Raw genomic sequence first — 27,380 nt, 5'->3', positions numbered from 1 at the left:
TTATTAAAAAATTTTTTCTATTAACAAGTCTTATTTTTTATTTATTCGACGAATTTTAATCAAATTTTTAATAATAATTGCATTTTTCGAGGAATACGATTAGAATTTTATTAAAAATAGTTGAAATTCTGCGATGGGTTTTTAATATTTATGAAAATAATTTAATTCCCAACAAGAATTTTATTATATTTGCAAATAATTTAATTATCTATAGCTAACAGTTAATTATGCACTTACATACATACTTTTTTAAAGTTTAATAGACAATTAACAAGTTTCTACTCTTTATATTTAAAGATAATTTTTCTAAATTAGTTTCCAGTTTTGTAATGATAAACAGAACTAGTTTTCTTCAACAACATTGTATAAATAAAATGTGTTTTTCAAATTATTTTTAGTCAGTTTTAAATTGAAAATTCTCTCCGATATATAATTTAAAAATGTTTAAACTTCTTTGCGTGTTCACTGTTTATTTTGCAGTTATATATGTGAGTTGTTTTTAAAGATAATTAAAAAGAAACCTGCAAATTTAATTGACTTTTTTTCTTTTACTTTGACATTCGATTTAATTTTGACTTTTTGCATTTATCTTTGGTTTTCTACTTTGCCTCTGACTAAATTCACTTTGAAATTTGAAGCAAAAGGTAAAAGTGTTTGTCAAAGTCAAATTGTGAGGCAAAGTGAAATTCAAAGTGTAAGTGAAAGTCAAAGTGTAAGTGAAAGTCAAGGTCAAAAAATTAACGTCAAAATCAAAATCAAATTGTTAAGTCTAAAGTTATCTAAAAATTATTTTAATTTAAAATAATTCAAGGAAAGCCCTTGAGCTTAGGTATAATTATCAAGAAGTGGTTTTTTTTAAACGAATACAGACTTAGAGAGTAAAGAAATTTAATTAATTATTTATTTACATTCACTGTTTAAATCTGCTTTAATTGTGTGAAATTTTTAATAATATATTTTAGGCAGAAGAGAAGAAAGCTGAAATAACATGGGGACGTACTATAAAAGGAAAAGATTATCCTGGTGTAACTATAACATCGAGTAAGGAGAAAACTGATATTACATGGAACGAACCAGTAAACGCACAAATAAATCCTTTAAGAGTATGTGAATTAAATATTTAAATAAAGCAATATAGGTAAATATTTACATTACAACAAATATTTACAAATCTCTAATGTTTAAATTTTTCATAAATTGTCATAAATTTATTTTTTATATATTTATAAATTTTTAAATTAACTCAACCTAGAAAGCTTGCGGCAAGCTTGCCATGTAAGCTTGCTGCAAATGATTTTATTACATTAATAATTATTATAAAAATTTTCTCTTTTATGCAATTAAATTGTTATTTTTATGCGCAGGCTACTTTCACCATTGGATTTACAAATTCGAAAAAAACTGAATATGGTGACCTTGAAAATTTGTGTGCCGATGTTAAAAAAGGCACATTCAGAGAAAGGATTAAGAAATTCGCTTTGAAAACAATTGCAAATATTGATGATTGTCCAATAAAGAAGGTAAATTTAATAATAATAATAATAATAAAAACTCTTCATTCATTATTAATAATTATTGAAAATTTAAATTTTTCTAGTTTATTAGAATTAATGTATAGAAAAATTGATTAAAAAAAATAATTTTTCTAGGGTACAAAAGCAACTTTTAAAGTACCTTCAACTTTTCTGTTTACAAGTGATTACAATGATTGTGGACCATATCGATCTGAATTGAAAATATTTAGAAAAAAAGATAAAGACAATGCACATCCAATAATTACGAGTGTTACTCGTGGTAATATCACTGGCTGCAAATAAGATTCAAAAATGAACAGCTGTCCCAAAAAGAAAACTAATTTAATGCTTTTCTTTCAAACTAAGACAGTTACTATTGCAACAAAAATTATAAATTTTGATTAATTATGCGTAATTTGTGGTAAAACAAACAATTTCTATTTCTTGTTTTTTCAATTTTTATTGCATACTGTACATTGTTACCATTCAACAAAAATAAATCATAATTGTAAAAATTTAATATTCTGATTTTATTTAAAAATTTGTATCTATTTTAATGAAGAATAAATAAATACGTGGGAATTATTTTAACATATATATATTCGGGAACCATATATTAGAAAATAAAAACTTGAAGTAATTAAAAAAAATTCAATTAAACTATTTCAAAAAAATTAAATTTACTGAATTGTTATAGTTAAAAGTATGAAAAATTTAGATTTTCAAAGATTTTAATTTAAAACCTTTTCAAAATTTAATTATGTCTAAAAATTCACTTAATATTGCTATTTTTATTCAATTATTAATTTATTATCTAAGATTTTAACTAAAATTCATTTTCAAATCATTTTTTATTAAATATTCAATTATTTAAAATTTAAATACAAAAATAAACAATTTAATTTCAAAAAAATTAATTCTACTGAATTGCTAGTATGAAAAATTCATATTTTCAAAGGTTTTTATTTAAAACCTTTTTCAAAATTTAATTATTTCTAAAAATTCACCTAATAATTCTGTGTTATTCAATTATTATCTAACAAGTAAAATTAATGTTTAAATCAATTTTTATTAAATATTCAATTAGTTAAATGGAAAAATAAATAATTTATCCAATAATTGAATGTTTCTTAAAATTGATTCTTATAAAGAATTTTGCCAACAAATTTTTAAATAATTAGGTATGTTCTTTCGAAGAATTTTAATAAAATTTTTAAGAATAATTGCATTTTTCGAGGAATTCGATTAAAAATTTTATTAAAAACTAGCTGTCGTACCCGTCTTCGACGGGTTTTAGTTTCTTCAAATACATTAAATAGTGTGTCTACCAGTCTCGAAAAATGGGAAATAGCGGAGAATTTAATTTGACCGGAAAAAATAATAATTAGCTACCATTAACTATTTCATTAGATAAATATTACTATTTAAAATCAGTGATTGACTTTTTATCATCAAATAATTTATTATTAATTAATTAAAATGCAGAGAACAATGTTTGTCAATTATTTGTAGAAATTTAATTATTGTATTATAAGTTAATCCAAAATTTCCACCAGTTTTTGGAGTTACAGTGAAGTCAAATTCGAACTAATTGTATCAGCTGGGAGTATAATAAATTATGGATTTATAATAAAAAAAATTTACAACATAACTACTTTTTAAATATCCAAACAAAATTTCCATCCACAATTAATTGTATCATAATTGCTAAAATCTAAAATAAGACCTATATTGCAGGCTGAATTCACAGTTTTTCCCGATTAAATTAAATTCCTGCATATTTCCCGTTTTTTCCAGTTGGTAGAACCCCTGTTAAAAGTATTAGTAAAAAGAAAAACCCGTCGAAAAGTATTTTCATAAAATAAGTGAATTTTTGTAGCCAGTTGTAGATTTATTTAATGTTAATTCTTATCAAGAAAATTTATATTTAATGAGAAAAGATACACCTGTAAAAATTTGGACAAAGCTGGGAAAAACCGGATAGTTTGTTAAACAAAAATAATAATAGACACCTTGTTTAACTTTTGCCTTTACATAATGCTCAAAACATCCCTAAAAGTTAAATCAAGAATTAAAATAACAAAACTTTTTACTATCTAAGTTTTTTCCCAGTAGCATAATGCAAGTATCGTATCACAGGTATTCTTGAATTTCTGCAGTATCAATTTTATCATAAAAAATCTCCATTTTTAATATTTTCGAAATTTTTGCAATTGAAAATTGTTGATTAATTGGATAAACAAATAATTCTAAATTACATTTTTTTTAAGTTAAAAGTTTATCAGAGACCCCAAAAATACTACTTAATTAAGCTTGATAGTAATTGGTCTGTCAATTATAATTTTTCAATTTTTTTATATTAAAAACATTTTTATACTTATACTTCAATCTTATAGTTATAGAACAGTATTTTTTTCAAAATTGTGCTAAAATATGACTAAATAACATGTAATATTTAATTACAGAAAGTTTAAAAGATATACAATAAAAAATATAAAATTTGGAAATTTTCCATTTTTTTAATTTTTTGAAAAAATTGAATACCTCCCGTTCTAATTAATATGTTTAAAATCTGTAAATTTATTGTTTATATATATATCTTATAAAAGTCATAACTGATTAATTTACAGCAATCTGTCAAAATTAAAAAAAAAAAATTTCGAATTTTTTGGAAAATTTATAATTTTTTTTCATATTGATATTATTTTTTAATTCAATTTATTGTTATATATCTTTATAATCATTTGTATTATTAATAAATTAAAAAATGTATGCCAATCTGCAAAAATTTAAAAAACAATTTTTTTTTGAATTTTTTGAAAAATTCATAACTTTTGTTTAGCTCAATATTTTTTCATCAAATATAGCTAATATTTTAAGTTAGACCAATACCTAAAAGATTGCCAAATTTTACTTCAATCGGTCAAGACGTTTTCAAGTTATACGCGAACAAAATTTTGCGGACATACATACATACACACATACATACATACAGACAGGAAATTTTCTATTACCATTTTTGGATTCTCCGTTGTTCAAATAAATAAATTATGCTATTAAAAATTAATTTCGTGCAATGTACAGACAAAAGTCTGATTTTATTAATATAGATAGATAGATAGTTGAAATTCTGCGATGCGTTTTATTATTTATGAAAATATTGTATTATCGGGAAGAAATGTATATAACAACTTTGTAAATAATAGAATTCCTGTGAAATATTTATTTTTAATGAAAAACCGCTGCCAAGTTGTATATTTTTTTATAATTTTGGTGCTCATTTCATGAACACTTTACTTCCTCATGGAGATAAAAATAGTAATATATGAATAACTTTTTATAAATATGGTAAAAGTGATTGAATTTTGAGGCAATCAATGTTTTTTTAAATACCCTACAAGATAGTTACAATAATTTAATAGTTAAATAAAAATTTTCAAACAAAAAAGTTGAGAAAATGTCATTTTTCACAATTTTTGGTTTTTAAAATACAAATAATTTCGAAATTTATTAGCGAATTAGGTTCAAAAATAGGTCAATCGAATCGTTTTTTTAATGCTTTACAAGTTGATAACGATAATTTTAAAGTTACTTCTACGTTTTTCAACAAAATTTTCAAAAAAGTCTTATTTTCCAAAATTTTTGATTTTTGAAAGTTTAATAACTCCGGTTAATTTGGACGAAAAATGTTCAATTAGGGCTCAAAAGATGCGTCTAAAAAACTCTACAAAATTATGGAAAAACATTTATCTAACATTTTTTTAAAGTTATGGGCAAAAAACGTTTTTTTGCAAAATTAAAAATCCAAAAAAAATTTAGTTAAACTTTATTAATATATCAGAAAGTACTCTTACTTTATGTCCGCAGGTGAGATCTACACGGAGAGAAGAGTTAGAGCCAGTTTCACCAACTTCCGATTAAAAGTTAATCAATGATTAAAGACAGTTTAAAGGCTTCTGATTGGTTAATTGAGGATTTAATCATTGATTAACTTTTAATCGGTGTTGGTGAAATCGGCCCTTATAGTGGGTTGTACTATCACGCATTTAGTAAGAAAATTTGAGTTGGGACAAATAAATATTAAGTAAAGGTTACAAAACAACGTTCAACTTTTTTTTTGTCAATCGAACTAAACATAGTAGTGAAGATGAATGTCTGCTTCGTGAAGAAAACAAAAATAATTCTGTTCAAGTTTTTTAATGAAATTATTAATTGAACTATAAAAATATGTTTAAATTAATTAAATAGCAACCTATTACAAAATTAAACGAAATCGAGATAAAATATTATTTTTCAAAACTTTATTTGCTGTGATACTTATTATACTTATTATTTATGCTTGTTATTACAATAAATATTAGGTTATTGTTATCATAATTAAAAAAAATTTTAGGTGTTTATTCAATTATGCGACAAATATATTTTGTAAAGAAATATATAAATATTAATATATCGATTTTATAATATTCTCTATTAAACTAAACAATTATAGAAATAATAATTTTTTAATTAGTTTGGTATTGTTACCTTATATAACCTTCAATGTCTTTTTGTAAAATATTTGTAAAATCCCCACATATAACAAATTCTTGGGAAAATAATTAGTATCACTGACAAAATTATTTACTTAGAAACATTTAATTATTATAAAACTATTATTATTTAACTATAATAAAAGAGGTTAATTTTTATTTTGGCAAATTGTAAACAAAATCGTAGATATGACATTTCATATCGTAGACGATACTAATGAAGTTGGTAGTCTTAATAACTAAACAGCCGTTTATTGAAGTTTACTTTTTGATTTGTTGAACGAAAATGTCACCATATTGTTTAGTAACTATGACTCAGGGTTGAGTATGATTGACTACTTTCTTCTCTCCGTGTACAATTTAAAAAAAAAAATTCAACCCAAAAGCTCTTCATGACATTTTTTAAAAATGTCATTTTTGAACTCCTGAGGTCAAATAACATAAAGATATGTCAAAAAATCGAACTCGAAAAATTTTGGTATTACAATACTTCCTCTATGAGGAAGTAATATATCAAAAAATGTTTGCATATAATTAAAAAAAATTTCCTTTATATGTACAATTAAATTTTTGCGAAGAATTTTATAAATATCTTTTTAAATCGAAAAGAAACGCGTGTCTTTCAACAAAATAAGTTTTTTTTAAACTTGACGAAAATTTTAGTTTTTATTTGAGATAAAATTTAAAATTACTGAATTTCTTAAATATATTTCAATGACTACAACTGAGACAAAAAAAATTTTTTTCATAGTACACCTTTAGAAGGACGTCCACAATATATGCCAAGTTTTTTTTTTTAATTCTAAATTTTAATAAATCATTGAGTCCAAAAAATAGCTGTGCAAAAAATAGTTCCAGTTGAGGGTAATTAAAAATTTTTATAAAAATGTATCTGAATCACAAAAATTAAAAACGAAACTACACTGAATCAATGATTCAATCACAGATAATTTGAATCAAAGATAATTTCTTGGCTACATATTTTTGAATTAAAAAAAATTGTTCAATGTAAAAATATACATTTAAAAAATGAAATCCGAATTTTTGAAACTTTGTTTAAATTTAAATTTTTTAAATCGAAATTACTTGAAATATAGCTATTAAAATTGTAAATAAAATAAAAATTGTGATAATTGTCTGATAAAGATGGTAAATTTAATAATAATAATAATAATAATAATAATAAATTTTTCCCGTCTTATTATTAAAAATTATTTAAAATTTATTTTAATTATTAAATTAATGTATAGAATAATAAATAAAATAACTTAATTTTTCTACATTTTTTTATGAAAATAATAATTGAATTCCTGTGAAATTTTTATTATTTATGAAAATAATTAAATGCTTACATACAATTTTATTAAAATTTTTTTTTAAATAATTGAATTCGTTTTGGGAAATTTTATAAAAAATCGTAGAAATTGAAAATCATTGAAATTAGAAAAATGCATTTTATTTTTGAAAATAATTGAAATTAGGACAAGAATTTTTTTGACATTTATAAAAATAATTGAACTTTGATTTTGTTATTTATAAAGATAATTGGGATTTTAACAAGAATTTTTTTTTAAATTTTGACCATAGTTGAATTTTGTATTTTTTTAAATAATTGAATTTCTGCAATTATTTGTAATTTCTCCAAAATTGAATTATTTTATTGTTTTCAACAAAAATTTTTATTAGAAAATTTCTAAATTCTATTATTTTTAAAATTGCTAATTTTATTTAAAAAAAGGTAGTAAAAAGTTAGCATCGCGCTTTAGCGCGCGAATTATTGATAGATAGTTCATTATATTCTCATTTTCATAAAATAAAATTTAATTTTTAAATTAAATTCATATAAAATTTACATTTAAAAAATCATAATAATATTAAATAAATAAATAATTTTGTTAAAATTCCGAATATTTGATCTTGTTATTTTTTTTTCATTTTGTGTAAAATTCATTTTTGTATAAATTATTATAAAATATTTCTATAAGACAGTGTTAAATATTTATTTACAGTTTTAAAATATATTTTTTTCAATGTATTAAAATATAGTGATAAAGTTTGGAACCATTAAAATAATAAAAAATTGCTAAATAGCGTCATATTTAATTAATTTCATATCTAAGTTTAAAGAATATTTCATTTATTTTTGATAAAAAACCATTTACAAGAGCAAATATGAAACTAAATTAACAATGTTTTATCCATAATGTTTATAGAGATAATATTTAACTATTAAATTCCCAGTTCTCAGATAATAAACAAAACTAGTTTACCTTACCAAAATACCTATATAAATAAGAGGTGTCAGTTATTTATTCTTTTTCAACATTACATTGAAAATTCTGCGCAAAAATTTAAAAATGTTGAAAATTCTTTGTCTGTTCGCTTTGTTTTTTGCTGTCTGCAACTCTGTGAGTTTCTCTTCAATCAGTTTATTAACTAATCTTTCGCACTTTAATTAATGTAAAAAGAAATCAAAAAAAAAAATTTATAGAGTTTTACTATAAAGAAAATGCAATTATAATTTTTTTTTATATAATTAAATAATTATTTTTCTTAAAATTGATTGTAAAAAGTTGAATAATAATGATAGTGAAAATTATTACACAGTTTTTCTAAGGATATCAAATTGAGACAAAAAAAGTATCAAAACGTTGCTTCGCAACAATTTTGACACTTTTTTCGTCTCAATTTGATATCCTTAGAAAAATTATGTTAGTAATGAATTATTATTTAATTAATTATTAGTTAATAATTATTTTTATTATTTTCATAATAAAAATTATTCAATTATGCAATATTTTAGGCGACGTACAGAGAAGCTCATATAAAATCGGTAAATATTATGAATGGAAAAAATAACCAATTAGTAACTGTAACTAAAAAGGACGACAAAACTGAAATCAAATGGAATGTACCAGTTAGCGAAAATCTAAATCCTTTAAGAGTAAGTGTGAAAAAATTTTGTAAAATTAGTATATTATTATTTAGTAATTAAAAAGCAATGTAAATTCAACATTTACTCACTTCAGAATTAATTATTATTTTAATAAAAAAAAATAATATTATTCAATAAAATACAAAATTAAAAGAATTAATAAAAAATATCGTCTCGTTCATTTAAACGTTCAGAACTTTACATAAAGAAGTAAAAAAAGTTATAATTCTTTAAAAATTCTTTAAAAATGAATTTTTTTGAAAAAACGAACAGAAAATAGAGTTTTTAAATTTATTTAAAAAAATAAGCATAACAATATAAAATAGAATTTTAATTTTAAATTATTTTCTTGATTTTAAATATAGAATTAAAATTTTCTTACTATTTACAGGCTTCTTTTTTGATAAGATATCCAAAGTCCGGGAAGAAGGATGCTGTTGACTTTAAAAATTTGTGTGGAACTTTTGAAAAATATTCACTTGAACGCAATGTTCAGAAATTCATTTTGGGAACTATCGCAGGTCTCGAAAATTGTCCAATTAAAAAAGTGAGTATTAACTATTACAAAATTCATTTATGTTAAAGAAATTTTAATTAAATTTTTATTAAAATTTTTTAGAAACGTAATTTTTTCAGATTTTTTAAATTAAATTATTCAATGCTTCAATAATTTTGTTAAATTATTTTAAATATTTACTGTTATTTACTAAACTATTTATAAATTTTAGATTTTAAATAGTTATAATTCCAAATCTTTTGAAATTTAATTTTTTCTAAAATTTACAAAAGTAATTATTACGAAATTTAATTATTTAATTATTTTTCGAAAATTACAATTTTGAATCATCTGAAACTTAATTTTTGTAATAATTACAAACTTACAACAGTTATTATTCAATTGTTTTTCAAAAAAATTAAACCAATTTTAAAAAAATTTAGAGAAAAATTAAAAAATCTATTTTTTACTATTTTTAACTGAAATTCTTCCCTATATTATTTTAAGTAATTTTGAGAAAGTTTTTTGAGAATTCGATTATTGAAAAAATAAGGAAATTTCACTTAAAATAGTTTAAAATTTAGTTTTCAATTAAATTTTTCTTACTTAAATAATTTGAAAATTTTTCAATTGAATATTGTATATTCCAGAACTGAATTAATATAAAAAATATTTCAATCAAAATTTTTCAAAAAACTAAATTTTCCCGAATTTTTAATATTTAAATTATTTAACATTAAAATAGTTTAAAAATACTTGAATTTTAAAAAAGAGTAGCGCCTACAATTTTTATAAATAATTAAATTTCAAAAAGTTTCAATTTCAAATTTTACAATGTAAAAATTTTAACCATAAATATAATCAAAACTTTTAAGGAGGTTAGTTCAAAATCATGAATCATAGAGATTCGTTTGAAATTTGCAGCAAAATTAAATGACATATTAATGCATATTATTGTTAAATCTGAGCCAATTCGACCGTATAGTTTTCGAGATATTGACGGCCAAAGTTCACTATTTTTCTCAGTATTTAGCATTGAGCTAATGGCCGCAAAAAAAAAAAAAATGAAAAAAAAATAACAACTTGGTTAATAACTTTTGACACAGCGGAGAGATTCAACTCAAAATTAGAGCAAAATTAATTCAATGTTTAAGGAACATAATACTTTAAAGAGAACGAAATCGACCGTTTAGTTGCAGAGTATTATTTATCCAAAACTTAAAGTTACTTGTAATTTTTTTTTTTGACGTGAGTGACGCGGAGTGCGTGGCAACATCGCAACTGTTGAGAGCGGTGGGAGAAGCGGAGTAGCGCGGTAATTCAAATAAAGCTGAGTACTGAAAAATACACTATTTCAAAAAGTGAAAAAAAACAATTTATTAAATTGTCAAACTAAAGAAAAACTATTCTCCATGACGAAAGTCAACCAAAACTGACCAAAACAACACTAATTCGCATGCGCTCGCATCAGCTGTTCATGCCATGTTGCCAGATCTCTAACTGCAAAGCACTACGTTCTTCAAAATATTACTGTTTTTTCTTAAAATTTTAATTATTTACAGATTTTTACATAATTATGTACACAACATTATTTTAAAAAATGATCTTTTAATTTACATATTAAAATTTATTTCATATTTGAACATTTAAAAAAAAAAATAGTTATCTTGACTACCGTCGTGAACCTATCCTCCTTAAAAATGTTAATTTTTTGAAAAATTCTTATTCAAATTTTTTTTGAAATTGTTTTTGAAATTTCGTAAAATGGAATTGTAAGCAAGTGGATTTTAAAGTTATTTTAGATGAACTGTTTTTCTTTTATTTGTCAATTCTTTTTTATGGATTCAAAAACATTTTTTCTGTGCAAATGTTCGAAATGGATTATAATTATATTACAAATTAATAATTAATTTCAAACATCTTGAGACGCGATTTTTTTCATGAGGATTTTGTGACAAAAATTGTTTTAAAAAAATGGTCAAAATATTTTCTGACCAATTTTATTTTATGACAATTGAATTCCTCGCAAAAAGAATTATTAGTTTAAAAATAATTTTATGTAATGTTTCAATTATTTTTTTGATCTGGTTAAAAATATCGGTTTTCTCCCCTGAATATGATTAATATATGCTAAACGGAAAATTAAAATGTAATTATTAATTATTATTAATTTTAACTAATTCTGCTTATTTATGTGTTTATTATTAATTATTATTATTATTAACTATTATTAATTATGTATAGTGCCAGAACAGAAATAAACAACTTTTATTGTTTATTTAAACAATGAAAGAAAAATAATAATTTGATTTTCATAGGATACCAAAGGCAGTGTCGCAGCACCCAGTGTTTTTAAATACACTATTAGTAACAATACTAACTGTGGACAATTCACATCTGAAATGAAAGTATATAACCAAACGGATAAATCTAACACACATCCAATGCTTACAGCCTCTTTTAAAGGAAACATCACTTGTTAATAAAAAAAAATTAAAACAATGAATAAATAAGTAATGAAAATAAATATGTAATTGTAAATTACATTAAATGTAAAATGTAAATTTACAATATTTCCATTTTCGAAAATTCAACTATATTTGTTTACATTCTTCTAAATTTTATCATAAATCAATTAAAATTCTTCTATAGAGGAATATACATGTTTGTTGATGGAAAATAATTATTTTAAATTCTTGAGAACATCTTGAGACGCAATTTTTTTTCGGAATAAAAAAGAAAATTGCAATTTTTTGATGAGAGGTAGTTTCATTAATATTTGTCAGTCTTGCGTTTTAATCATGAGTGAGTGACAGAGGGGATGAAAGTGAGAGAGAGAGAGAGTGTGTCGTAATAGATTGACTTTCACATTAAATGTAAAAACCACTTACCATTCAGTACGTGGACCATCACACTGGCAGGATTTGCGTTACTAGGTATGCAGGTGTAATTTCCGCTGTCGCTCAATCTGGCTTGTGTCACCAAGAGCTTACTTGTCGTCCCACTCTCAGTTTTCTCCGTCTCCAAGGAAACTCCGCCCCTAAAATAGTGAACGCTGTATTATCACAAATACTTGCAAACTGCTTTTCGAGATAGAAAAAAATACGAAGAGAAAAAAAAATATCGAAAGAGGGAGAGAGGGCGTATCATATCTTTGGATCCGAACTTTAAAGGCTGATAATTTTTCCACGGATAATCCACTACAAGTCAAGAGTTTCTTGAACTGGAATTTCAACATTATCGGGAAAAATTGTCTCACAAAACTCCATTTTCTTTCTTTTTTTTTAACCATTTCTATTTCCTGTCAGGCAACTATATTTTTTTTTATTATTCTTCAATTCTCTTTTTTAACTTATTTACCCTCATATATAGAAAGAAAAATTTGTAATTAAAAGAAATAAATTTTTTCCTCCACATATATTCTAAAAGTGAAAAATTTCAGAATAGAGAAAATCGAAATTGAAATTCAACTTTTCGAATATATGAATTGACCCGTGAAGGAAATGCCCTGGAATAATACTTACTAAAAAGAAACTGATTAAACTCGAAACTTTCTGTGAGGTAGATTCCTTAAAGTTCATTACTTGGCTTGTTAAAAAAAACTTCATAGGACGTTAATTTTTTTTTCAACTTAATTTCTCTCAGCTTCTTGAAAAAGTTGAAGAGTCTTCTTTTTTTTGTGAGTTCTCAATCAAACCAGAGCTTATTTTTTAATGACGACAATTTTTCAAGTTGTTTTTCCTTTTTTTTTTTGAAAATGTTATATTTATAGAGGAAAGGAAATAAATCCCAATCTTCTTATTTATAAAGTCGAGAAAAGTATTTGAAATGTAATTGAGATTTTTAAAACTAAAAAAATTTTAACATTCATTAAAAAATTCTTACTTTTTACTAAAAAAATGTTGAGATTTTTTGACTTCACTCAGAAAATTGTCACTTTCAGTAAAATGACTTTCACTTACAAAATTTTAAATTCGCTGGAAAAATTCTTACTTTTGATAAAAAAATTATCAGTTTCATTAAAAAATTCTTAATTTTACTAACAAAATTGTCACTTTCACTAAAAAAAAGATTGACTTTCACTATATTAATTTTCATTTTCCATTTTATTGCAAAAATTTCACTTTCACTAAAAAAAATTTGACTATGACTTTCACTTAAAAACTTTTATTTACGCTAGAAAAATTCTTACTTTTGATAAAAAAAATTGTCAGTTTCATTTAAAAAATTCTTACTTTTACTAACAAAATTGTCACTTTCACTAAAAAAAAGACTGACTTTCACTGAATTAATTTTCATTTTCAATTTCATTACAAAAATTTCACTTTTACTAAAAAAAATTTCACTTTCACTAAAAAAAATTTGTCTTTCACTTTCACCTAAAAACTTTTATTTTCGCTCGAAAAATTCTTACTTTTGATAAAAAAATTGTCAGTTTCATTTAAAAAATTCTTACTTTTACTAACAAAATTGTCACTTTCACTAAAAAAAAAGATTGACTTTCACTAAAATAATTCTCATTTTCAATTTCATTGCAAAAATTTCACTTTCACTAAAAAAATGTTCATCTTCAATAAAAGAATTTTGACTGTCCTTAAAAAATTCTTACTTTAACTTTCACTCACAAAATTGTTATTTGCACAAAATATAAAAGAAATTCAACTTTATTAAAAAATGTACACCATTACTAAAAAAATGTTGACTATCACTGAAAAAATTATTACTTAGACATTTACTCAAAAAAATTTTTCACTTTCACACTCACTCAAAAAATTTTTACATTCATTAAAAAAATTCTCACTTTTATTAAAAAAGTTTTGACCTTCACTAGAAAAATATTGACTTCACTCATTAAAATTGTCATTTTCACTAAAAAAAAAATGTTTTTTTCACTCAATTAATTGTTACTTTCAATTTCATTTAAAAAAATTCACTTTCACTATAAAAATTTTGACAATTGTCACTTTCATTTTCGCTCAAAAAATTTTCATTTTCACTAAAAAAAATTCACTTTCACTAAAAAATGTCCATTTTTATTTTAAACATTTTGACTTTCACTAAAAAAATTTTCACATTCATTAAAAAAGTTTCTCATTTTATTAAAATAATTTTGATCATTACTAAAAAAACTTTGACTTCGCTCAAAAAATTTCACTTTCAATTATCACTAAAAAAATTTTCACTATCACTAAAAAAAATTTTGATTTTCTCTAAAAAATTCTTACTTTAACTTCCACTAACAAAATTGTCATTTACACTTAAAAAAAATTTTACTTTCACTCAATAAATTGTCACTTTCACTTTCACAAAAAAATTTTCACATTTATTAAAAACCCAAATTCTTACTTTCAGTAAAAACATTTTTTACTTTCGTTAAATAAAATTTAGTATTCCTTAAAAAAAATTTTCACTTTCACTCATAAAATTATCATTTTTCCTTTGACTCAAATATTTTTACTTTTATTTAAAAAATCCTTACTATTATTTAAAGAATTGTTCACTTTGACAAAAATTATTTTCACTTTCATTGAACAAATTTTTATTTTTGGAGTGAAAGTAAAACTTTTTTGAGTGACAATGAAAACTTTTGAAATTGAAATTGAAAATAAAAATGGGAAATTTTAAGGAAAATTTTGAGTGAAAGTGAAAGTGAGAAATTTTAAGGAAAATTAAAAGTGAAAATTTTTTGGCATTCCTGGTTTTCTATTATGTAATTTCATTTCTAACTTGACTTTAACTTTTATTTTCCATCTTATAGATTTTTATTTATTCTCACTTTGACTGTTTAGAATTTTTTTATTTTCATTTCTATTTTCACTGTAACAGATTTTTATTTTTCCTTTTATTGTCACTTTGACTATTTTAATAAAAATTTATAAATTTTATACAAATCTTTGAAAGTGAAATTGAATTGAAAATGAAAATTTCCAAATGAACGTGAAAATGGAAGTAATATAATAAAAATCTTGTAAAATAAGTGAAAATAAAAAAATTGTCAAAAATAAAAGTGAAAATGAAAGTCAAAGTAAAAATGAACTTACATAATCGATTCCCTGATTTGTAATCAATATTCTTGAAACCCCTGAATAATTTTTTCATTGAATTTACTCTACTATTGCGACGTGACCTTACATAAATTAAATATTTTCTACAAACTTACACTATCTCAAATATTCACCATATATATATATTTATATCCTCCAATTAAAATTACATTTTCTATTTAAAAAAAAAAAAAAAAAAAAAATGAAAATGTAAAATTATGTAAATTCAATGATATACGGAAAATTTATATTGAACTAAGATAGTGGGAGAAAATTTCGAGTGCACAATAAAGATAATAATAAAGTTGGGAATGAAAACTAATTTTCAAAGTTGAATCATAATTAATGAAAATTATGAGATAGTATGTTAAAGTTATAAAGTGAATAGAAGACGAGAGAAGCAGTGCGAAATATATATATAGAAGTTGAAATAGGAAAGGACACAGTTAATGGAGTTAGCGAAGGAGAGAGAGAAGAGAAATTTTCTTGGATCAAGTGCATACCTGGGACTGTCGAAATCCACTACTGCACTCCCGTGATGCCACGAAACGCTGCTCGGGGGTGTACTTTGCACATTAACCGTGCACGTGAGGCTTATTGTACTACCTTTCTTCACATAGACATCTTCTGGTCCTAGGATTTTCGCTTGTGCAGCTGAAACATAGATTAGAAACGTTCTCTTCAATTCCCAGCACATTTCCACATCATTGAAAGAAACTAAATGGAAAAATTCTTTTTTTTTCTCTTAGGATATTAAGGAATTTTTACTTCTAAAAAAAAATCTACTTTTTTTACAATTATTTCTAGATATTTATGTTGTATATTGATAATATTATAATTCTGCGATTATTTCTGCGAATCGATCTTCTGCTATCAAGAAGCATGCTCAGGAAAGACTGTCGTACAATGAATAATAAAAAAATTTGTTGATTCGAAATTGTATTTGGTGTGCAATGTAAAATATACTGTCTATTAAAAAGTTGTAATCAAAAAAATTTTTTCTATTTTTCTATTTCTAAAAAAATCATAAAATTTGTTAAGTAGTTCATACGCTGAAAAAAATTTATTTAAATCAAATAACCCAACGGGAAGTTGCCAATGTTAACGATTGGTTCAATAATGGGCCATGCTTGGTGCCCAATGGTTTTTTCTTGGCAAAACAATTGGCAACCATTATTGGACCACCAATGGTTTAAACTTGGGATGATCACGCTACTGCCAATGATCGGTAGCCAAGCATCGGGCCAATATTAGTTGTCAAGGAATTGCCAAGGAAACAAAATCGATTTTCAAAAGCTTGATTTTTTATTGGCAGCCAACAAAGAACCAAGGTTTTAAAAATTGGTTTTTTTTAATTATTAATTAAAATTTATTTTTGAAAAATATATTTTTCAAAAATTTATTTTTTAAAAATATATATTTTTTTAAATTAATAGAACATATTAATTTAATTTGTCACCTCTGGTAAAACAAAGATGAAAGACTGATAAATTCCCTCACTTTATATCTTACAGTGGAGGGATAACTGTGAATGTCTTTGCGAGAGAGGAGCAGGTACTTATATAGAGCCAGTGAAACAGGTCACAAGCGAGAAAAAATCACTAGCATGCACTCTGGCGGCGCTTGTCGAAACTGTTTTCTGGCGCGCATGCATATCCTGACGTTATCGACACAGCGCTTGGCAACCAACGTTGCGCCACTTCCGACAAGCGCCGCCAGAGTGCATGCTAGTGATTTCTTCTCGCTTGTGACCTGTTTCACTGGCTCTATATAAGTACCTGCTCCTCTCTCGCAAAGACATTCACAGTTATCCCTCCACTGTAAGATATAAAGTGAGGGAATTTATCAGTCTTTCATCTTTGTTTTACCAGAGGTGACAAATTAAATTAATATGTTCTATTAATTTAAAAAAAATATATTTTTTAAAAATAAATTTTTGAAAAATATATTTTTTAAAAATAAATTTTAATTAATAATTTAAAAAAATAAATTTTCAAAACCTTGGTTTTTTGTTGGCTGCCAATAAAAAATCAAGCTTTTGAAAATCGATTTTGTTTCCTTGGCAATTCCTTGGCAACTAATATTGGCCCGATGCTTGGCTACCGATCATTGGCAGTAGCGTGATCATCCCAAGTTTAAACCATTGGTGGTCCAATGATGGTTGCCATTAATGTTCCAATAATGGAACGGAGTTCGCCAAGCATGGCCCATTATTGAACCAATCGTTTACTTCCCATTGGGAACTATTACTTGACTATATTAAATATTTACTTGAATCAAATAATTTTTAATTTGAGTCAATTAAAATGGTATTTGCTTCAAATACTGAAATTATTGTTTTAAAATTAAATTAAATTAAAATAAATTAAATGTAGGGCAGTCTTCCCTACATGATAGAAAAAAAAATTTACCATCTAAGTTGAAAAATTTTTAAATAATTAAGAAAAACTGTACTTTACAAAATAATAAAATCCTAAATTAATAAAAAGAAAAGGCAAAAACCTGACTTTAAAAATTTGTAATCAATTCAAATATTAAAAAAAAACGCCATACTATAGAAAATAATTCAATATTAAATAATAAAACCAACAAAATTCAAAATTAATAAAAAGAAAAAGTAGAAAATAAAATCCTGACTTTAAAATGGTCAATTAATTCAAATATTTAAAAAAAAGACTGTACTTTAAAAAAAAGACCTACTTTTAGAAAATTTTAAAATAACAAATAATAAAATATTAAATTAATAAATAGAAAAGTTAAAACCTGACTTTAAAAATTTTAAATTAAAATATTAAGAAAAACTGTATTTTAGAAAGTAATAAAATAATAATTATAATATAATCCCAAATTAATAAAAAGAAAAAGTAAAAACTTGATTTTACAAATATTTAATTCAAAAATTAAAATAAACTATACTTTAGAAAATAGTAAAATAATAAATAATATAAATAATAAAATTTGAAATTAATAAACAGAAAGAGTAAAAACTTCGTATTAAAATTTTGATTCAAATATTAAAAAAACTGTAGTTTAGAAAATAATAAAATAAAAAATTAATAAAAAGAAAAAGTAAAAAAAAATCCTGACTTTAAAAATTGTTAATTAATTCAAATATTAAAAAAAAACTGTATTCTAGAAAAGAATAAAATAACAAAAATAAAGAAATCCCAAATTATTAAATATAGAAAGGAAAATCATGACTTTAAAAATTGTTCATTAATTAAAATATTAAAAAAAAACTGCACTTTACAAAATAATAAAATAACAAATAATGAAATTCCAAATTAATAATCAGGAAAAGTAAAAAGTAAAAACGTGACTTTAAAAATTTTAAATTAATTCAAATATTTAAAAAAAAAGTGTATTGGGAAAAGAATAAAATAAGAAAAATAAGAAAATTTCAAATTAATAAAAAGAAATTAAGTAAAATCCTGACTTTAAAAATTGTTAGTTAATTAAAATATTTAATAAAAAACTGTACTTTAGAAAATAATAAAATAACAAATAATGAAATCCCAAATTAAGAAACAGAAAAAGTAAAAAGTAAAAACCTGACTTTAAACATTCTAAATTAATTCAAATATTCAAAAAACTACACCTTAAAAAATAATAAAATACTAAATAACAAAAATAATAAATTTCTATAAATTAATAAAAGTCGGTTTTAAAAATTGAAAAATTTTTTTTTCCAAAGAAAAATTGAACTTTTCTCGGATTAAGTGATTTGAATAAATAATGGAGAAAACGTTTATCTGGATTTCTAAAAGAAATTTTAGGAAAATAAAATATTTTTCTGTTTAAGTGTGTGTGTGTGTGTTTTTTAAACGTTAAATCGTAACAGAATTTTAAAATTCTCCTCTTTTCTTTTGAAAAACTTTTCCCCTGGAAGTATATACATATATACATACGTCATGCAAATAAAACACACATCAAAGCAGGCGAAATTATATGAAAACTTTAAGCTTGCAGGTGCAAATTATGCATTTGGAAAATAAAAGGGAATAAATTAAAGTAAAGAAAGCATTTACCGTAACTCTTTCAGTTAAATATAATTTTTTACTCTCCATATATTTACCTTCTCTTTAAAAAAAGAAAATTTGATCTCATAGTTGAAAATTCTTTTTACCAAAATAATATATGTTTCTCACGATAATTTGTTTGGCAAGAAAATAAATTGATCTCTGTAAAGAAATTTTTCTCCACTAATTTTTTTCTCTGCTATTCTTGAAAAAATATTATTTTCCACGAGATTTCTTTTTTATGTAACAAAACAAAAGAAAAAAATGCAGACACTATTTGTAAGCGATAATTAGGTTTTATTTTTAAAAATATTTTTCTTAAACCTACTTTTTTTTGTTTGTGAAAAGGAAAATGTATTTTCAAGACATGGATATTCAAAGGAAAGAGGAAAAAGAAAATAAACGATAGCGGAAAGTCAGTCGACTTTGCGATGTTAAAAATAAATTTATATTAAATGTGAAAAAGTAAATTACGATAATAAAGTAGAAAATTAACTCTAAGAAAGTAGCGAGAAGGAACAAAACAAATAACTGACTATAGTGAATATAATAAAAAACAGATAAGAAAAGTAAAAAGTTTTTCCAAGTTAAATAATGGCGTTCAAATAGTTTGTTTGAGCAAAGTTAGAAACATACTTGCTGTTTAACTTTATACTGCGAAGATACATTTATATTTATCGTGAACTCTATTATAACACAAATTTCTTTTTTTTTAAATTTACTTTATTATAAAAATCTTTCATTCGTTAAAATGAATACTTGACATTTTTTTCGTTTCAGTAGAAAATTAATAGAAAAGTTTCAGCGATTCTATTAGAATTTATGCTTTTAGACGTGAGACTTACAATTTTTATTTTGCATTTTTATTTTACGTTCTGTTATTTATATTTTATTTCTTTATTACTTTATTTCTATTTTTTTTTATTTTTAATTTCATTTTTTTACTACATATTTTGAAAAATAATTGAAAATGGAAAATTTTAATTTTTTTACTGTATAGTTTCGAAAAATAATTGAAAATTGAAAATTTTAATTTTCTTTTCTGTGTAGTTTTGAAAAATAATTGAAAATTGGAAAATGTTTTTTTCTGTTTAGTTATGAAAAATAATTGAGAATTGAAAATTTTTTTTCTGTTTAGTTAAAATTTTAATTTTTTTCTGTGTAGTTTCGAAAAATAATTGAAAATAGAACATTTTAATTTTTTACTGTATAGTTTTGAAAAATTATTAAAAATGGAAAATTAAAATTTTTTTTCAATGTTGTTTTGAAAAATAATTAAAAATGGAAAATTTTTATTTTATTTTCTGTGCAGTTTTGAAAAATAATTGAAAATTTTTATTTTTTTGTTGTAGTTTTAAAAAATAATTCAAAATTGAAAACTTTAATTTTTTTCTGTGTAGTTTTGAAAAATAATTGAAAAGGGAAAATTTTAATTTTTTACTGTATAGTTTTGAAAAATTATTATAAATTGAAACTTTTTTTTTCTGTGTAGTTTTAAAAAAGAATTGAAAATCGCGAATTAAAATTTTTTAAAAAATAATTGAAAATTTCATTTTGTTTACTGCATAGTTGTAAAAAATAATTGAAAATTAAAATTTGTTTTTAGTTTTGAAAAATAACTGAAAATTGGAAAATGTTTTTTTCTGTTTAGTTATAAAAAATAATTGAAAATTGAAAATTTTAATTTTTTTACTGTATAGTATTGAAAAATAATTGAAAATTTTTTTTTCTGCTCAGTTTTAAAAAATTATTAAAAATTGAAAATTTTAATTTTTTTTGCTGTATAGTTTTGAAAAATAATTGAAAATTGAAAATTTTAATTTTTTTTGCTGTATAGTTTTGAAAAATAATTGAAAATTTCAATTTTTCCCTGCATAGTTTTGAAAAATAATTGAAAATTTCAATTTTTCCCTGCATAGTTTTGAAAAATAATTGAAAATTTCAATTTTTCCCTGCATAGTTTTGAAAAATAATTGAAAATTTCAATTTGTTTACTGCATAGTTGTAAAAAATAATTGAAAATTTCAATTTGTTTACTGCATAGTTGTAAAAAATAATTGAAAATTGAAATTTTTTTTTGTAGTTTTGAAAAATAATTGAAAAATGAAATTTTTTTTATAGTTTTAGAAAATAATTAACAATTGAATCTGATTATGGAAGAGGGGATTTGTGCCCTTGCATGTAAAGCACTAACTTCTCGTTGAATGAATTTAAGAGCTGAAAGAGTTAAGGCAGTTTCTCGCGGTCTTATCTAGAACACTACTAAATGCATTTTGGATCAACAGCACGGAAGGAGTTTACTCTTGCATGATTCTAACCTGAGCTGAACGTCCGATGAATGGCGTTCGGTGTGGTGGCAGGGACAGGGCTACTTTCTGGAATGGGAGGACAGAAAAGATATCGAGTTAATCGAAGTCGAAGAGATCACACTTTTCAGGCAGAGGATCGAAACGCTACTCAACCGTTAACATTGCATTAAAATGCTATACATATAAAAAAGGAAATTTAAGTACATGCACGTGCTATATACTTGACTCGAGAACCTGCTTTCAGTGCACTTCGATTCCATTACTCAAGCACCAGAAGCAGTTTTTTTTTTAATTTATTTTTGTTCAATTAAAAATTCTCTATTATTAAGTTCGTAAAGGGGAGGGGGGAATAATTATCCTTTTGTATTTTCGGTTAGTATCATGATCTTTTTTTGATTTTATTTACAAAACTTACAGGCCTCGGATTGAATTTATTAATAAAAAAATTGTAATAAGAAAATAGTTTTTAAAAAAATAAAATAGTACTAAAATAACATTTTTTTTATAAAAAAGGTTTTGAGGGAGAAAATTGTTTAATCTCTCCACTTGAGAACGCCAAGATCGCCACTAGGTGGCGAAAAATCAGGTTTTGTCAACTAAACTGACATCTAGCGGTGACCTTGGCGTTCGCAGGTGGAGAATAGCATCTCCATGTTGAATATTATTCCATAAAAATAAAGATTTAAAAAAAATTTCAGATTTAGACCTTTCAAAATTCAATAACTTATAAGAATATTTTTACTGTAACTTCTTCAGAATTATTTTCATCATTTAAATTCAATTATCATTCTCTAGAAATTTTCAACTGAAATTCTTCATTAAATCAATTATTTATAATAATTTTTGAAAAAGTTATGTGAGAATTTCCAAATCCATTTGTTTTTAATTCAATTTTACGAAATTTCGATTTTTCGAAAATTCTTCAATTAGATTTTTAGATTTCAATTAGATTATAAGAAAATAAAAAGTTCAAGTTAATTTTTAAAAAATTTTGTTTAAAATTATTAAAAAAAAAACAGTTCGACAAAACTGTTAATTAAAAATCAAAAAGTATAAAAAATTTATATTTTCAAAGACTTTGATTTAAAAACATTACAAAATTAAATTATTTATAAAAATTTTAATTATTAAGAACTTCTCTAAATTTCAATTATTATCTAAAACTTTAACAGAAATTAATTTTTAAATCAATTTATTATTAGAAAATGCTACCAGAATTCAATTATTTAAAATAAAAAATAAATAATTTATTCAATAACTGAATGTATCTTAAAATCGAAATCTCACAAACAATTTTATCAACAAATTTTTAAATAATAAAATGCCTTCGACGAATTTTAATAACATTTATAAAAATAGTTTCATTTTTTGAGGAATTCAATTAAAATTGGATCAAAAATAATAGAAATCCTACTGCAATAAGTTTTATTATATTTATGAAAATAATTGACTTTCTCAAAACAATTTTAATATTTATAAAAATAATTGTATTAGTGTAACGAATTTTATAAAACAATTTTAAATAATTGATTTTTTCCAAAAACGTTATGCAAATTCTATTTTCAAAAATTGAAATCTTGTGAAATTTCTATTATTTTTGAAAATAATTGAATGTTTGAGTAACATTTTATCCAATTTTTTTTTTAATTTTAATTGTTTTGGGAAATTTTATTAAAATAGTAGGTAAATATTAAAAATCTTTGATTTGAGGAAAAAATTTTTAAATAATTGAATTTTTTCCAAGATTTTTATTAAAATTTTTAAAAATAATTGAATTTTTGTAAAGAAATTTGCTATTTATAAAAATAATTGAATCCCTGAAAAAATAAAAATTTTTCAAATAATTGAATAACTGTAAATTTTTTCTTATTTATTTATGTTATTAAAATTTTTGAAAAATAATTGGAATTGCGATGAGGAAATTTGCTATTTAGAGAAATAATTGAAATTTTGACGATAATTTAAAAAAAATTGAATATAATTGAATTTCTGCGAAGAATTTTATTACGTTTTAAAATAATTGAATTTTTGTGATGAATATTTGATATATATTTATGAAAATAATGGAATTTTGGAAAAAAATTTTATTTTAATTCCTGAAAATAATTGAATTTCTGGGAAGAATTCTGATATTTATCAAGATAATTGAATTCTTTCAAAGAACTGCGTTAAAATTTTTGAAATAATGTTAAACATTGTAAATTATTAAATTAAATAATTTCTAAGTAATAATTTTATAATAATTTTATGATTGTTTTTTTATAAAAATTAAATTATCAAAAAAAAACTATTGGCAGAAATAGAACAAATTTATGAGTTTTTATTAGAATTCGTGGTAATTTTATGGTTTATGAGGCAAACAAAAAAGACACCAAAATTTATAATTTTGTATTGAATTCTAAAAATTAAATTTTTTTACAGTACTTTTGGTAAAAATCCCTGAATTTTCCCTGATTTCCCTGACCAATTATACTTTTCCTAACATTTTTCTAAATTCCCTGATTTCTCTGACCTGTGGCAAACCTGATTTAGATAAAGAATTTGATTTTTAATCAAGCAAAATTTATAATTATTTTATAATTAGCTTTTCCAAAATAGTAAATTATTATTTAATTTAACACTTATAAAGAATAAATAATAATTTATTTATAAAGGAATAAGTTTTTGATTTTTAATTTAACAATCTTTTGGATTATTATTTGGCCAAAAATCTTTTTCAAAATAATAATTTCTGATTTGTTTTCTCAATTTTAAGTAAACAGTGGTAAAAGTCTACATATCAGTTACTTAACACGAAAGTGAATGAAATTTAGTATTTATAATTGTATAGATTAAAAACGCTGTGATAATAAAGAAGAAATAATGAAAAATGATAGAATGTGAAAAAAATTACCTTCAACTTTCAACATAAAGGCTAAATTCATCTTAGGTTCTGTATTAACTTGACATTCGTAGATGCCAGCGTCCCTCGGCTGGACATATTCGATCCTTAATCTCCACTCATCAGACACTTCAGGATGTTTCACTGAAAATCTTCCATCCCCCGTGTAAGTGAAAATTGACGACGTCAATATGTGTAAATCCCTCTTACGCATCCAGGAAACCTGAAACAAAAAAATCGAAAAACATTTTTAATCGTATTTTTAATTTTTCAAATAAAAATAAATATATAGTTAATGTTAGAATTTTTCGCTGATTGAGAATTTCTTCGTAATTCAAAATAAATATAGTTTTAATAGTTCGTAAAATCAAGAGTTATCTTGTTTCTCTTTTTTTTAGAGTTTTATTCCTTTGACGATTTTTTAGACGCGTTACGAATGTAACTAAATATCACAGTTTTTCTGCAGATATCAAATTGAGACAAAAAAAACGTATCAAAATAGTTGCGAAGCAACGTTTTAACCCCTTAACAGTCCATGGCCCATATATGGCCACGAAAAGTCGTGCCACCTTTGCGTCTGTGGCCATATATGGCCATCTCAAAAAAAAAATACTAAACATGATTTGATTTTAGTAGCGAAGTACATACTACTGTTTTTGGGGTCGCTGAATCCGAATCTGAAGTCAGATTTAAAAAATTCAAAATGGCGGACCCAAAATGTTGACTTCGAAAAATAAAAAAATTTCAAATTCGCTTTAAACTCGTTACTTGGGGGGTTTTCGGGGTCTCTGATTACAAATATGATGTCAGATTTTTAAAATTCAAAATGGCGGATCCAATATGGCGGATAATTTCAAGATTGATGCGATTCGATTAAAATTCGTTTCTCGGGGGTTTTTGGGGTCGCTGAATTTGAATTTGATGTTCGTTTTACAAAATTCAAAATGTTGGATCCAATATGGCGGATAATTTCAAAATTTATGCGTTTTGATCGAAATTCCGTTCCCGGGGTTTTTTGGGGTCGCTGAATTCGAATTTGATGTTCGTTTTTCTAAATGCTAAATTTTGGATTCAATATGTCGATCAAATTTTTTGAATGTTGACAAATTTGTCTAAAATGTTTACTCAGGGGTTTTTGAGGTAACTTCATATTTTTTTCGCATCAATCTTGAAATCATCCGCCATATTGGATCCGCCATTTTGAATTTTGAAAATCTGACATCATATTTGTAATTAGAGACCCCGAAAACCCCCGAGTAACGAGTTTTAAGGGAATCTGAAAAAAAATTTTTTTTTGAAGTCGACATTTTGGGTCCGCCATTTTGAATTTTTTAAATCTGACTTCAGATTTGGATTCAGCGACCTCGAAAACCCCCGAGAAATGAATTTCCCTTAAAACGCTTTAATTTTAAAATTATCCACCATATTTGGTCGCCATATTGGATCCGCCATTTTGAATTTTCAAAAATTAACCTCAAATTCGAATTCAGCGACCCCAAAAACCTTATATATGATTAAATCATATTTTTTTGTAAACTTTTTTTTCGGACCGTTTTTGGACCACAAGCGATTTTCAACTAGACTGCGAAGGGGTTAATACGTTTTGATACAGAATTAAAAAGAGAAAATAATTAAAAATACATTTTTAAAAATAAAAACACCATTTAAATGTTGAGAAAATGATGAACCGTAAGTAAATGAATAATTTAATTCAATTGAAGTATATTTTTTTTAGCTTGGAAGCATTTTACCTTAATGGAAAAAGGTAAAGAGTGAGCGAGAGAGTGAGAGAGAGAGAGAGCGAGTATGTTTTAAAGAACGATTACTTGAAAGAGAGATGGGAACTCTAAAGGCTGTCGAGAAACCACCTCAACAATTATAGAAGAACGTGCCTCTACTTTTCCAGATAGTCCACTTCTACATCCATACGAATCCGTAATTTCCTTCTGGCAACGCAGGTCGTTAAACGTATGTTTCAAACGAAGGAGACATTCGAGTCCTCTCGTTAATTATCCTGAGGGTGAATTTCAGAGTCACGTCCTTTAACGTTTCTGAGGTAAAACATAACATAAAAAGGGTACACACACACACACACAAAAAAGGAAAGAAAAAAAAAAAGAAAACATGACCACTGATGCACGAGGAGGAAAAAATCTTGGAAAATCATTTTAATCAACAGAAAACATTCTTTGAGAGAAAATAGGGGATAATTAATTCTATTTAGAGATTCGAAAAATATTTATGCTTCTATTTATAAAATTAATGAAACGAATGATATTAATGAAATTAATGAAATTAATAAAATTAATAAAATTAATGAAACGAATGATATTAATGAAATGAATGAAATTAATAAAATTAATGAAATTAATAAAATTGATGAAAATAATAAGATTATAATTTTATTCATTAAGGTTATTTGAACTTTACGACGTTTCAATTTTAGCAAAATTTAACTATTTTTAATCATTATTTTTCTATAATATAGTAGAAGTCGGATATTTAGAAACTCTGTCTTTCATTCTCACTTTCATTTTACTAAATTTGTAATTTTAATAATATGAAAAAAAAAACAAAGACGAAGTATTTTTACTTTGACAGATTTGTATTTTTACTTTAATTTTCACTTTAAAAGATTTTTATTTTCATT

General features: G+C 23.4%; 2 protein-coding genes across 5 annotated transcripts in view; one reads left to right on the top strand and one right to left on the bottom strand.

The window, feature by feature from the left end:
• The window catches only part of LOC122501885 (basement membrane-specific heparan sulfate proteoglycan core protein-like), a 428,837-nt gene that overhangs the window by 40,521 nt on the left and 360,936 nt on the right, over window positions 1-27,380 (bottom strand). For 2 of the 3 annotated variants that reach the window (XM_043611648.1, XM_043611650.1), the window contains 4 exons: window positions 24,743-24,953; window positions 21,859-21,915; window positions 16,025-16,175; window positions 12,369-12,517 (listed from right to left, as the gene is read on the bottom strand). In XM_043611648.1, coding sequence (XP_043467583.1) covers window positions 12,369-12,517; window positions 16,025-16,175; window positions 21,859-21,915; window positions 24,743-24,953 — 568 coding nt within the window. The remainder of the gene's footprint in view (window positions 1-12,368; window positions 12,518-16,024; window positions 16,176-21,858; window positions 21,916-24,742; window positions 24,954-27,380) is intronic. The other variant, XM_043611649.1, reaches the window with a different exon arrangement.
• Window positions 418-1,892, top strand: LOC122501888. 2 transcript variants are annotated; one of them, XM_043611653.1, is made up of 4 exons: window positions 418-488; window positions 963-1,103; window positions 1,365-1,520; window positions 1,650-1,892. In XM_043611653.1, exons 1-4 carry the CDS (start codon window positions 441-443, stop codon window positions 1,815-1,817), a joined length of 513 nt encoding a protein of 170 aa, XP_043467588.1. In that variant the 5' UTR covers window positions 418-440; the 3' UTR covers window positions 1,818-1,892. The 2 variants fall into 2 exon arrangements, with proteins under 2 accessions (XP_043467588.1, XP_043467590.1); XM_043611655.1 differs by having other exon boundaries at window positions 1,697-1,796.

Source organism: Leptopilina heterotoma, unplaced genomic scaffold (genome assembly GCF_015476425.1).
Source record: "Leptopilina heterotoma isolate Lh14 unplaced genomic scaffold, ASM1547642v1 Lhet_218, whole genome shotgun sequence".
Classification (NCBI taxonomy): domain Eukaryota; kingdom Metazoa; phylum Arthropoda; class Insecta; order Hymenoptera; family Figitidae; genus Leptopilina; species Leptopilina heterotoma.
This window is presented reverse-complemented; position numbering and strand designations above follow the sequence as displayed.